This window comes from Macaca fascicularis, chromosome 11 (genome assembly GCF_037993035.2).
Source record: "Macaca fascicularis isolate 582-1 chromosome 11, T2T-MFA8v1.1".
NCBI lineage: Eukaryota > Metazoa > Chordata > Mammalia > Primates > Cercopithecidae > Macaca > Macaca fascicularis.
The window spans coordinates 101,751,533-101,765,187 of record NC_088385.1 but is presented as its reverse complement, the minus strand read 5'-3'; the positions used below and the strand labels follow the sequence as shown (position 1 = coordinate 101,765,187).

The 13,655-nt window shown below is 40.9% G+C and overlaps 1 protein-coding gene across 5 annotated transcripts in view; it reads left to right on the top strand.

Moving 5' to 3' along the window:
* The window catches only part of TMCC3 (transmembrane and coiled-coil domain family 3), a 307,823-nt gene that overhangs the window by 164,328 nt on the left and 129,840 nt on the right, over positions 1-13,655 (top strand). For 2 of the 5 annotated variants that reach the window (XM_065524655.2, XM_015431394.4), the window contains exon 2: positions 13,227-13,325. The exons of the other annotated variants lie outside the window; for them this stretch is intronic. In XM_065524655.2, the coding sequence (XP_065380727.1) occupies positions 13,227-13,325 (99 nt within the window). The remainder of the gene's footprint in view (positions 1-13,226; positions 13,326-13,655) is intronic. 5 annotated transcript variants of the gene reach the window in all.

Here is a 13,655-nt window from a genome sequence, read left to right as displayed (position 1 = left end):
ACTGTCAAGTTAGTGACTTATTTGTGCTTTACCTGAGGAACCAATTTGCCCTTGGCAGACACTGGGCTTTATATATCTAGTTATCCCATCATAGCTGGGTGACCTAGTGGCAAAAACTGGGGACAGTCTACTGTTTTCTTGAGAATAACACAGTCACTCTCTGTCTCATGACCAACTGCTCTTCACATCTTCTTTTTAAATAAATTCTTTTCTCATCATCTCTCAGTACCGATATCTCAATCCAGGAATAACTTGAACAACATCTAAAGAGTTTCTTTGCTCTCCCTTATTCAAATGGGCTGTTGAATGGACTCCCCAATACCCAGCACCATTTATTGAAACAGAAAAATGATTTCTTTTGGAAAGGAATTTCATGCCTTGTTATCCCCCAAAATGTCTCTAAAATACAAGGTTACATGGCATTTCCAGAAAGTCCCTATTCAGTCCTGAGACTGAAAAGCAAAAGTAAAATTTTAAAGGGGGCTCCAGAAGCCCATGGCATTGTCTGCTAGATATCTTCATGCTTTGAGGATCATTGTGTGGCATTGTAAAGATATTTGCTTTAAAATCATGCCTCCTGCAACGAAAATTGTAGCCTCAAACAATTGTGTCATTATGTAAATAGGTGTTAATGAATCGATTGTACAAAATAGACTGTGATTGAGAGTTGCTGTTCTTATGAGAAGATCATAGAAAGACAGCTGGATTTTCTTCTGCCTTTTTTGGAATCTTTATACTCATTCTGCTTCACAGATAAGACTTCTACCAGAAGCCAAGTTGTACAGAATTCTCATCTTGTGCTTTATTTTCTTATTGCTAAACTGTTAAGTAAAGCCAGTCCCATCCGTAAGTTTGAAAAGCCGCTTTAGGACTTAATTATTAAAAGGTAACATCTCCTCCATAAATACCGATCCTCTAGAAATACTGTGGTGTCCACATTTGCCTTTTAAGATTAATATAACCCATCCTCTCCTGTAAGAAATGGGATTTCGAGGCCCTCTCCTGGCTCTGTGTATCTGCGATTGACTCGCTGAGTGTTGGAGTTACCCTTAGAGGGTGCCTCAGCTGGGAAGTCATTGATCAACAAATTGCACCTTGATGGTAGAATAGAAAGAAGAGTGGTATATATTGTAGCAGGGCGTTGTCTTTATCCATTAGTGATGTACATACCAGGAGATAGAAGATTTGGAGATTTGTCAATTGGCCTAATGACATTTTCCCAGCAAGTCTTTATTGGGCACCTGCTGTGTTCCGAGGCATAATGGTTGGCTCTGGGTATACAGTGATGATCCAGCATACTGAGCCCTGACCTCATGGAGGTAACTTAAATGAGCTATTTAATGCCTGGACTTGACTTGAAAGATGAAGCTAATTCCTAACCTCACTGGATTGCTGTGATAGTGAAACACATTTTTGAAAGTATAAAGTATTAAATGCAGAGTTCCTGAGGTCGGAATGATGACACAGCCTCAGCAATGTCCTTAACCTTGAACTTTCTAACTTTAGCTCTTTTTTTCCTATTATCTACTTTCATGAAGTTATCCTCACGGCCCTCACTTTGCCCTTTGTCTTTTTATGACAGTTGCATTTTCCTCTCCAAGGATTGTCCCGTTTTCCTGATTCTTGAACAGTGCCAGCTTTTTATCTGCCTTGCAAAATATTTTTCTAAAGGAGGGGCCTCCTAAGAAATTTCATGAGTATTTGATAGGAACTTAGAAAGAAAAAAGTGACTATTCACAAAAGATAGTGAGACAAAAACGAAAAGTAGCTTTCTGTATTATACGTACAATAAAAATCAGAACTTAACACCCCAGAATACAGTTCTCATGAGACATCTCTGTCATTTGCTAGAGTTAGAAATAAACAGAGAACAGTTTTGGAGTTGGGCGAGTAGCCAGCCTTGTCGTCTGTGGATAGGAATGATGAGGGTCATGTTTGAGTGAGGGAGAGAGTGGAGAGGCAGTCTCTTGAGCATGCTGTTGGAGCAGCTGAGACTTGGAAGCATGCAGGGAACGTTTCTAAGAATGCCTTTGCTGTACATGTTGGAGGAAGATCTCAGGCTTGCATTTAAAAGACCCCTGGCCTGTCACAGCCTCCCCGGGTATGTTTTGGTTTTGGTTTTTTGGATTTTTTGACTCATTGCACAAAGTTTATCTATGATCTGTTAACTGGGGGAGTCCTTCTTCTTGTCCCCAATTCTAATGTCCAGAGTAATGTATGTGTCTCTGCTCTGTGTCCCTGTCTCTGCATCTCTTCTTCTCTCCCACACACAAGCTCTCCACTGCACTTACGTGATTTCATCACTAAGCTGGGAAAGCTGAGCAAACCTCAAGTCTGAGCCCCTAAAGAAATGTTTTAGAGGATTTTGTTTACACTTTGTATATTGCACAATTAATGCATCTTAAGAGATTAAGAGCTGCTGCTTTTCTCCGTCTCTCACCTAAGTAAATGAATGAATGAATGAATAATGAATGAATAAATAAATAAAGAGGCAGCTTAGCATTATGGTATAGTGCAGTGTTGGCAAACCCTTCTGTAAAGGGCCAGATATTTTACATTTTTAAGCTTAAATATTTTAACCTTTGTGGACCATACAATCTCTGCCGTAACTACTCAAGTTGGCCAGTGAATCATGAAAGCAGCTATAGGCAATATGTAAACAGGTGAGCATAGCCGTGTTCCAGTAAACTTATGGACACTGAAATTTGAATTTAATGTAAGTGTTGCATGTCATGAAATATTACTCTTTTTTTTTTTTTTTTTTTTTTTTTTGCCAACAGTTTAAAACTACAGCCCTCATGAAAAACAGGCTCTGGGATAGATTTGGGCCCTGGACCATTGTCATTTGCCAACTCCTGGTAGAGTGGAAGAAACTCAGAACAAGAAGTGAGAAGCCTTACCTTCCAATTTTAGTTTTACTACTTTTTAGTTTTGACATAATCATTTTGCTTCTAACCTCAGTTTCCCCATCTGAAAAATGAGTGTGGAAAGAGGGTAAACAGGAACTTGAGAGTGGAGAAACCTGGCAGACACTGTCTCAGTCAGGTGGTCATGGTCAACATCATCAGTGCTAAGTCGTGATAGAGTAAGAAATATTTGGTCTTTGTCCCTGGTTCCTGACACAGAACTTCTATAACCCTTGGAATTTCCTGAGTGACAGGCATGATAGGAGCATTTTCTATTATTCATAACAAGCCCCTTCAGCCTTACCTGAGTTTCTGCTAATGAGGTGACTTTGGTGGGCCCCTAGATAGCTCCAGGATGGAGCTGGTTGCCAAAGGAACCAACCGTGTAATTAGAGAGTGGAACTTTCAGGGCCCCTGATATGGTTTGGCTGTGTCTCCACCCAAATCTCATCCTGAATTGTAGCTCCCACAATTCCCACGTGTTGTGGGAGGGACACGGTGGGAGGTAATTGAATCATGGGAGCAGGTCTTTCCCATGCTGTTCTCATGATAGTGAATAACTCTCATGAGATCTGATGGTTTTATAAAGGGGAGTTCCCCTGCACAAGCTCTCTCTTGCCTGCTGCCATGTAAGATGTCCATTGTTCTTCTGCTGTGATTGTGAGGCCTCCCCAGCCATATGGAACTGTGAGTTCCAATTACAACTCTTTCCTTTATAAATTACCCAGTCTCAGGCATGTCCTTATTAGCAGCATGAAAACAGCCACCCTTCTTTCAGGGAGTGGTGAAGGGGTCGAGATTGAGTTAATCACCAATGGCCAATGATGTAATCAATCACACCTCTGTTATGGAAGCTCCATTAAAAAACCCTAAAGGACAGGGTTCTGAGGGTTCCAGATTGATGAATGCATCCATGTACCAGGAATGGGGCACATCCCAACCCCAAAGGGATGGAAGCTTCTGCACTCTGCCCCTTCTGGACCTCACCTCGTGTGCCTCTTTCTTGAGCTGCTCATGTATATCCTTTATAATAAACAAGTAAGAGTAGGAAAGTATTCTCCTTACTTCTGTGAGCCCTAAGGAGGGAGTTTTAGGACTCCCCTGACCCCCAATTTATAGCCAGTCAGATGTATGGAGGGCCCAGGACTTGCAATTGGTGTCTGGAACAGGGCAGTCTTATGGGGCTCTGTGTTAACTCCAGGTAGTTAGTGTCAGAATTGAATTGAATTGAATTACAGGATACCTGGCTGCTGTACAGAAAACTGGAAAATTAGTGTGGGGAAAAACCCCCACATTTGGTGTTAGAAGTGTTGTGAGTGAAGCAGTTGAGAGCCACATTGATAGCATGCACCCTTGATAGGATTTGATGAAAATGGCACCCCGGCCCTGCAGTCATCCTTCAGAAAAGCCATTGACACCAGTTTAAGCATGAGAAAACAACCAGGTAGACCTAGGGAGAGTCTACAATATACCTGATCGCTATTCCTCAAAACTGTCAAGGCCATCAAAACCAATGCAAGTCTGAACCACAGTCACAGATCAGAGGAAACTAAGGAGACATGATTAAACATCGTGTTGTGTCCTGGACATGGGATCTTGGGAGAGAAAAAAGACATTAGGGAAAAACTGGTGACATCTGAACAAAGTGTGGAGCTTAGTTAATAGTCCTGTGTTGGTGTCGGTTCCTTGGTTGTGACAAATCTACTGTGGTCATGTAAGATGTTCATATTGCAGGGACCTAGGTTAGGAGAATAGGTGAATTTTGCAACTTTGTTATAAATCTAAAGCTGTTCTACAATAAAAGCTTTATGGTAAGAAAACATTAAGAAAAATCTCCAGGATTTAGCAGTTGATTAGGTAAGGAGGGCAAGGGAGAAGGAGAAATAAAGATTTTTGTCAAAGTCTTTGGCCTGATTACCTCAGAAGTTAGCTATGTGAGTGGATGGAAATGACAGAATATAGGAGGCAGTCTGGCTTGCAATAGGAAATAATGAACTTGTGGTACTAGGGATATATCCATGAATGTGATGTACCGTTTAACAGTTGAAGTAAGAAAAATGGCCAGAAAGGGCTTTTGGATTTCAGATGTTTGGTTTAAAATGACCTCTAGCCTCACAGCATTTGGCATTTAATTCTAATTTAAGAAAGAAAGATGAACTGGATTAAAAATAAAATAGTGATTGAACTTGTATAAATAGCTGGACTCCTGCTCTTGTTTCTATGTTTCTATGTGGGTAAATTTATCTTTTTGTCATTAATGCATTGCTTGGAGTTGGAGTAGCTATCAGCCCCTCTTTATTTGCAGAAGGACTTAGAGTCATGTTGCCAAGTGAAACATGATTTAAGTGACTCAGCAGGCAGAGCTAGCCCTTTTTCTTTAGCTAGAAGTGCTAGTTGTGTTGACCCAAATATACTGGAGCACATGTTTTGTTTACTTCAGACAAGAAGTAAGAGCTTTGTTTGAGTCATTCCTTTTTCTATCTTCCCTATTTGTATTTTACAGCCAGAACTGCCTCAGAAATGCACACAGCCATTCATCAGGGGCCTGCGATGTCTGCTGTGCATTAACAATATATGAAATGTGTGAAATTTATCAGTGTAGGATCAAACCACAGGCAAGACCTCACGCCTACATAGGTCATGAACAGGCACTTCACCAAAGAAGAAATTCAGGTGGCAATACACGTGTGAAAAAAATTAAACTTTGCAAATAACAAAAGATATATAATTAAACTTGTGAAGATAGCAAAGAAATACAGGAACCAATGCTGGCAAGGGTATGAGGAAGAGTACACTGGCGGGATTATAGATCAACATAATTTAGGGGGAGGGCAGCTTGACACATATATTCCAGACTTTAAAATGTATTTATCCTTTGTTTCAGTCAGTCCACTTCTAGAGATTATTCTAAGGGAATAATGGGACAGGCATATAAAGATATATGTAAAGAATGACCATCTAAGCATTGTTTAAAATCGTAAAGAACCGATGATAACATCTAACAATAAACAGACACTGGTTAGCTTCAGTGTTGTAGATGTAGCAATTATAATAGAAAGACTTGCATTAAGTTTTTGAAAAAAAAATTTCAAAATGCATTCATACGGTCCAGTTTATACAACTTGTATGTGTGCATGTACACTTCTAAAAGAACATATGCTAAATTTTAAATGCTTTTAAACTGTAAATGAAAATGTTTTAATTCTAAACCAAAATGTGGACTCTCAGTGCGAAATTCTGAGTGATGTAAACTGTCCTCTCATAAATTACTATTATTTTTGTAGAGCCTGAAACATGTTCCCATCACCACCCGTATGCTCCCTCTCCAAAATAATCCTGACTTTCTTAAATAAAAATTATAGTTCATCCTAAATTATTAAGAATTTTTATTCACAGTGTGAAGAATCTAGAGCTGTGTTATAGAGAAGCCAGCAAATAGTTATTGTTCCTTAGTTTTATTTTATGCTATAGTAGTTAAAATACCCAAAACAGTGCTTCATTAAAAAAAAAAACAAAAAAACACTATACTTACAAATACAGGGTGAAAAATGGGATTTCAGTGGAAAATGGGATTTTCTTCCCCTTGATTTCATTAATTTACATCTTGCCTTTTTCCAAATATATGTAAAGTACCTAGATCTTTCAATAGAACATGCGCTGAACATAAAAAAAGTGTTCACACACATGAACTAACCAGCTGCACCATCATACGGCCTCCAAGGTAGTATGATAAAAGGCAGGGATGATAAAAGGCGGAACATATTTCCAAAGACACTCAAGATCTCTGAACTAGAGACTTCACCTTTCACACATGAATGAAATGATTCAAAAATCATCTTTCTTCCAAAGTCAATTGAAAACCAGTGTGGTCATGTAGTTCGGATCAGGCCAGGGGCAGAGCTTGAGAAGAAGAACTGACTGTAGCCAGCAGGGTCCCTAAGTAAATAAGGCTTCATGTAACCATATACAGCCTGACAGAGTAGGAGAAGAAAGGAAAGGAGTGAGCAAGGGGAAAAGGTTTAGAGCACCTGCTCTTTGCCAAGCACTAAACTGAAATGCTTATTGTGTGCTGTCTGATGTAGTAAGGTGCAGGGATATTTTAATGTTCAGATAGGAGTTTGATCTAAATATTTCTAAATAAGTCAGTCTTCTTCCTGATGTTACCCTTGCCAACTGCATGCCATGGGCTGTCATCTCCAGATCTGCCAGTCACCCAGTTAGTTGCTAATGATCCCAGATTTCCCCGCCTCCCACCACTCTTGAGTATCCATAAGCCTCTTCTTAAACTGCCTGCCATAGCCAAGGTGAGGAGGGCTTGGGATTATTTCAAGAGGTCTACCAGATACCTTGGATTTCAGAGCCAGAGTTGTGAACAAGACTTCACTTTTCATGTTTCTCATTTGTATCTGCCTCTTTCCAAAAAGGATTTGAAGTACCGAAATCTTTCAGCAGTATGTGCGCTGCGAGACGTTTCATAAAAGAGAGAATTTTAGGAACTCTACGCAGAGGGACAATATTTACAAAAGCAAGACAAAGTGAGCAAAGGAGAGAAAACAAACGTCTTACTGTATGTGGGAATGAGCAAAAGGAGAGGGGGAGAAAGACTGAGCGCAGTTGTACATGGGTGGGGGGGGAGCTCCTTATGATGTTTTAGTGATTAAATAGGTGACACCTAGGAAGGGTGATCACTTGGCATTGTGGCAAGAAGTTTGTCTAAGCCATTCCCAGCACCTGGTAGGCTTCTTCCTGTATTAGGACAGCTTCACACCAAGATTCCTTCTGGAACCTTGAGCCTAGTTAACCCTATGCCCATTATCCCTGCCATGCTCAGCTATACCTGCAATGTCAACCTCTCTTATGCTGACATCCCCTTTTTGTTCTTCACGCACCTCCATCTTCCCACCCCTTAGCACTATTCCAGACCGTCACCACTTCTTCAAGCGGCTGACACCTCCTATTCACAAGGTTCCAAACAGGGGTCTGTGGACTAAGTCTGGCCGTCTGCCATGTTTTGCGTAATCTACACATCCCACCTTTATTACTGGCAAGAGCCAAGAATCTGCAGTCTCCTGTTTGCTGAAGTCTCCAGCACCCTCTCTTGTTTCCTACTCCCCTTCCCCATTCCCTATTGTCCCCACTCCCTGTTGTTCCCAGTTCTTCCTGTGTTCCATGTCTTGGTCTGGGTGGTAGTCAGCTAAGTCTATTCAGTTAGTAAAACTTCACAGAGCACTTATTTTGCAGTTTTTCTATGAGCACATTATATACCAGGTTAAAAAAATTTTAAAGTTAATTAAAAAGCAGAATCTTGATTTCTCTGGATAAACCCTGCAGTGGACATCATTATTTTCCCCATTTAGTAGATTAAGATATCCGAAAGGACACTTTGTCTATGGTCATTCAGCTGGTACATGACAGAACATAGGAGTCACACTTGGGTAGACTATACTTTTTTTTTTTTTTTTGGAGAGGGAGTCTCGCTCTGTTGCCCAGGCTGGAGTGCAGTGGCATGATCTCGGCTCACTGCAAGCTCCGCCTCCCAGGTCCAAGCGATTCTGCTGCTTCAGCCTCTTGAGTAGCTGGGATTACAGGCGTGTGCCACCATGCCTGGCCAATTTTTGTATTTTTAGTAGAGATGGGGTTTCACCATGTTGGCCAGGCTGGTCTCAACCTCCTGACCTCAGATGATCCACCCGTCTCGGCCTCCAAAGTGCTGGGATTACAGGTGTGAGTGAGCCATAGCGCCCGGCCTCGGCCTGTGCTCTTGACCATTGTTTCTTCCTTCCTGTCAAGAGAGTTGGTCCAACCATGAGAGACTCTAATTCTACTCTTGGCTTTTCTTTGCCACTTCGATATCCAAACCATGAGTTTCAGAGATTCATTTATGTTGTTTGTTTTATGTGCTGTGGTAGATTAAAAGTGGTCATGAATTATTTGCAACTCCTTTCATTGAGATGTGGGATCTTATTATCCTCCCCTTGACTTTGGGCTGGTCTTAACAATTTGCTTAACTGGTAGAATGCAGTGGAGATGACACTGCTTGACTTACGAGTTAGACTGGAAGAAGATTTGTAGCGTCTGCCTTGGTTTCTTTGAATACTGACTCTTAGAATCCAGTTGTCAAGCTGTGAGAAGCCCATAGAGAGGTCCACATGGAAAGGAAGTGTGGACACTGGCTGACAGCCCAGCTTAGCTCCCAGCCCACAGCCAGCAGCAACTTGCCAACCATGTGAGAGAGCCATTTTGGAAGTGGATCCTCCAGCCTCAATTGAATGACCCCAGTTAATGCCCCATAGAGCAGAGATGAGCTGTTCCCACTGAGCACTGCTCGAATTGCGGATTTCATGAGAAAAGTAAATGACTAGTATTGTCTTAGGCCACCAATTTTTGGGATGGCATATTATATAGCAGTACCTGGAACACCAGCCAATTTTGCTTAACTAATATACATTAGAATCATATGTAAGATCAAAAAATGTTTTTGCTTTCTTTAATTTTAGTGCTATCATAGAAAGTTTCTAGTAGCAAAAAGTTAACTTTTAATTCAAGCCATTCCTGGAAATCACTCCAGGAATTATTTTCGCATGCTAAAATGTTATTTTCTCTATCCTCACTAAAGCAAATACCAAAGACCACCTATAGTAGTACACATTTGCTGACCAAATTGAAACTTTCTAGGGAAGAAACACATTTGCTAGTAGAATATCAACAAAGTGACATCAAAATAATTGTAGGAAGTAAGCCAATGTAAAATCAGTTTCTCTGAATCTGTGAGTTGCTAGAAATTAGGTATGAAAACTATGCAGTCTAAAGTTAATTCTTCACATTGCTAAATGAGCAGAAGACTACCATCTCACGTTTCTGGTTGGGGCTCCCCACTTACCCAAGACATTTGCTTGGCAAATATTATCCCAACCAAACTGCACAGTCACCCAGGGTGTGTTCCACCACACTGGACCAGCCAAGTTGGACAGTGATTACCAGGGTCATTGTGTTTACTGCAAAGGGAAGTCATAAGGTTATAGCTCCCATTTCTTCTGAGCCCTTTGCAGTATGTACTCTCTGTGCTGATTCCCCAGCAAGATAAGTGAGGTAGGGAAGAGATGCTTTTGAATGCATGACTGGTCATGAAATGCCTGTAAGAAACTTGATAGGGATATGGGTGATATTGACATATGTATTAGAAAGTTGATTATTCTATGAAAACCTAAAGAATGATGGGCACTGCTCTAGTCTGAATGTTTGTGTGCCTCCACCCCCGGTCAATTCATATGTTGAAACTTAATCCCCAGTGCAATGGTATTAGGAGGTGGGACCTTTGGGAGGTGATTAGGTCAAGAGGGTAGAGCCCTCATAAGTGGGATTAGGCTGGGTGGAGCTTGTTTGCCCCTTCCACCACATGAGGATGCAACAAGAAGGCTCTATCTATGAGGAAGCAGGTCCTACCAGACAACTGAGTCTGCCAATGCCTTGATCTTGAACTTCCCAGCCTCCAGAACTGTGAGAAATAAATTTCTGTCATGTAGAAGCCACCCAATCCATGGGCATTCTTTTATAGCAACCTGATTGGAGTATGACAGCCACAGTAAATAGTTAAGTGAAAAAAAAAAAAAGCAGATTGACAAATGGGAGGTGTTATATTACACAATTTGTTTGACGTAAAGATGGATGAATAAGAGATGGTGAGTTAGGGCTGGGCACGGTGGCTTATACCTGTAATCCCAGCACTTTGCAAGGCCGAGATGCGTGGATCACCTGAGGTCAGAAGTTCAAGACCAGCCTGGACAACATTATGAAACCCCCTCTGCACTAAAAATATAAAAAAGTTAGCCAAGTGTGGTGGTGCACACCTGTAATCCCAGCTACTTGGGAGGCTGAGGCAGGAGAATTGCTTGAACCTGGGAGGCAGAGGTTGCAGTAAGCTGAGATCACGCCACTGCACTCCAATCTAGGCAACAGAGTGAGACTCTGTCTCAAAAAGAAAGAAAAGAGATGGTGAGTTAGAAAGAGAAGTGTTTTTTAGCAAGGCCAAAGAATCTATTCTTTTAGATCAGGGAGGGGTGCTACTCAACCCTGCAGCTCTGACTGGAAAGTTGCCACAGATTTTATATAAAGGGATGGATGTGGCCATGTGCTACCAAAACTTTATGGACATTGAACATTGAATTTTGTATAATTTTCACATGTCACATAATATTATTCCTGTCTTCAGTCATTTAAAAGTATAAAAACAATCCTAAGCTCACAGGCTATATAAAAATAGGTGCAGACTGGCTTTGGCCACAGGCCGTAGTCTGCTGACGTCTGTTGTCATTTGGGTTGGGGATAAGTTGGTGGTTTGCTTTTACTCTCTACTGTCTAAACTTTTGTGTTTTTGGAACTTTTTAGAACAAGTATTACTTTTTTTTGAGATGAGATCTTGGTCTGTTGCCTAGGCTGGAGTGCAGTGGTGTGACTGTAGCTCACTTCAGCCTCAAACTCCTGGGTTCAAGTGATCCTCCCACCTTAGCCTCCCAAGTGGCTGGGACTTACAGGCGTGCACCACCACAGCTGGCTAAGTTTTTAAATTTTTATCTTTAATAGATATGATGTTTCCCTATGTTGCTCAAGCTGGTCTTGAACTCCTGGACTCAAGTTATCCTCCTGCCTCTGCCTCACAAAGTCTTGGGATTATAGATGTGAGTCATAGCGCCTGGCCTATGACTCTTAAAATTAAAAAAAAAACAAAAACAAAAACAAAAACAAAAACATATTTCCATGTTAGAGCAAAGGAAAAGGAGAAAGTCTCTGTGTGGGCCCCTGTTAAGTTTCAGTGAGAAAAGGACAAGTGATAGCACCTTAGGGCTCTTGTTCGAATAATTCAAGATCTCATTTATTCCCACTGACCCACCCAGAATTGGGTTGAAAGTCCCATTTGTTCTCTCTAAAGAGATTTATGAACTTAAGTTGTAAACAGTTTAAGGTAAATAGTGTTACTAATTATAAATTATTTTCATCTGCTTGTTAAAGCAGGCCTATTAGAATATCAGCCTGAGAAGAGGGTGAGCTTAGATTAAGATAACTTGAAAGCAGCAACACCATATTCTTTTTTAAACACTGTTACCCATACTAATTCAGACTTCCCTCTCTTCTTATTTTACCCACAACTGACTATGCTTTTATGGTACCTACCTTAGGCTAGTTTGCACTAGGTCTGTTTATGTTCTTTTTGTCTATCTTCATTCTCTGTAAATTCCCTGAAGGCATGGGTCTTTATATAATACCTTTTATTCACTCACTTATTCAACAAGTATTTACTGAGTGCTTTCTACATATCAGGCGTTGTTCTGGGACCTAGGGATACTGGTGTGAACAAAGCAAAATTTTGATCTATGGAGCACACAGTCTTGGTTGAATCTGACTTTGTCCTGTTCATCTGCATTAATGTTTTTCCTCAAGGATAAATTAGCTTTACCTCACAGGTCAACTGGGATTGATTATTAGTGGGTGCTTAGGTAGTGCTGTGGTTTGAATGTTTCCCCCAAAAGTTTATGTGTTAGGAACTTAATTGCCACTGTAACAGTATTAAGAGGTGAGGCCTTTAAGAGCTTATTAGGCCATGAGGGATCTACCCTCCTGACTAAGTTAATGCTGCTATTGTAGGAATGGGTTCCTGATAAAAGGATGCATTTGTCCTCCTTTTTCTGTTTCCTGTGTGCTTGCTTCCTTGCCACATGATACCTAGGTGATGACCCTGGCCAGTTGCTGTTGCCATAGTCTTGGACTTTCCAGCCTCCAGAACCATGAGCCAAATAAACTTCTGATCTTTATAAATTACCCAGTCTGTGATATTCTGTTACTGCAGCAGAAAAAGGACTAAGACAGGTAGTGTGTTAGGAGGCATTCTGAGAGTCAACTCGAAAGAGGACCGTTGTCCGTCACTCATCTGGGAGAAGAGTATTACAGCACATGGGTCACGTATATGTCATCCCTTATATAGACTGTGAATTGTGGCACATGGGAGGCAACTGAGGGGCAGGGTGATGTGGTGATGGTAAAATCGATAAAGATTTGCCGTCAGGATTCAGATTAATTTCCCGTCTGCCTCTTCTTTGTGACATCACCAGTGGAGCCTTAGTTTCCTTTTTAAAATGGGCAAAATAATACCTACTTTAGAAGATTATTATAAGACTTTTAAAATCATTACTGTTGTCGTCACCATCATTATTAATAGCTAATATTTATTGAACATGTGATGTCTTGTGTTAGCCACTTTAGAGGTATTATCTCATTTAATAATCTCAACGCTACAAAATAGATCCTACTATTATTCTCATTTTACAGATGAAAAACTGGGACAAAGAGAGGTTACAGTCGAAACAAGATTACACAGCATGTGATCACATGATGTGTGTGAAAGTCCTGTACTGCACCTGGCACATAGTAAGTGCTCAGTATGTGGCCCTTTGCCTCCTTCTTCCTCTTCCTACCCTCCCCTTGCTATATAGCAGCAGTGCTGGGGAGAACACCAACTCTTCTTAGGTGGTTTATGAGTCAGTAGGGAAAAGCTCATTCATTCCTTTTTCCTCCTCCAGACCTCCTAAGACTAGACGTGTCATTCATGATATTTCCAATGGAGCCCTTCTTTTCATTTATTATGATGGCTTCAGCCCCGGGCTTTGACAAGACTACAGTATCACCTAGAGCCCAAACAGGAAACAGATGATATACCCAAATTAGATCATCTGAAAAGCATTAATGAAGTAACTTCTT